This window comes from Penaeus monodon, chromosome 25 (assembly GCF_015228065.2).
Source record: "Penaeus monodon isolate SGIC_2016 chromosome 25, NSTDA_Pmon_1, whole genome shotgun sequence".
In the NCBI taxonomy this organism is placed as follows: Eukaryota; Metazoa; Arthropoda; class Malacostraca; order Decapoda; family Penaeidae; genus Penaeus; species Penaeus monodon.
In genome coordinates this window covers 8,979,232-8,979,812 of record NC_051410.1, presented here as the reverse complement: position 1 = coordinate 8,979,812, position 581 = coordinate 8,979,232, and the positions used below count along the sequence as shown (strand labels likewise).

Below are 581 nucleotides of genomic sequence, written 5' to 3'. Positions count from 1 at the left end.
CGCCTGCCTTTCGTTGGCACTTCGCACTTGCGTGTGTGTTTGCGTGCGTGGATGTGGTCGTGGGCGGGTATTGTGTTATTGCTTGCGTGTTAGGGGTGAGGGGGGAGGGGGTGAAGGCCGCTCTTGCAGCGGTGAAGGCGTTGTGTTGCTTTGAAAATTTCCTCGGTGCTTTTGTGAGGTTCCTGTTCTGTATTTTTATTGCCTTGTATTACTTTCATCCTGCTGTTAACGCAGGGTTGTGGCAAAGCGGCTACAGTTTAATGTTATCTAGAGATAAGGAGTGTGTGCGACCACTATTAACGCGTGCCGTTTCTGTCCTCAGATGGTGCGTGGAGGTTGAGGGCTGTGACTAGCGGAGGCGCCGTGTCCGTGCCGCCATGCCCGGAGAGGAGCTGGGAGAGCCGCCTCTGAAGGGATGCCCCCCGGCCCCCCCACACCCTCCCACTGAACCTCAAGAAGCCCCTAGCCAGACGCAGCAGCAAGACCCTCCGACTATGAGTCCTGAGGACGCCCCCTCTACCTCCCCCCTGGCGGGCGAGGAAGGCCCAGGGCCCCTGCCGCAACAGGGCCCCAACGCCACC

At 59.4% G+C, this 581-nt stretch overlaps 1 protein-coding gene across 1 annotated transcript in view; it reads left to right on the top strand.

The window, feature by feature from the left end:
• Window positions 1-581, top strand: part of LOC119589315 (zinc finger homeobox protein 3-like) — a gene marked incomplete at its 3' end in the record, with an annotated part of 49,709 nt that overhangs the window by 23,320 nt on the left and 25,808 nt on the right. Inside the window, 1 exon segment of the mRNA XM_037937937.1 lies at window positions 323-581. Coding sequence (XP_037793865.1) covers window positions 378-581 — 204 coding nt within the window.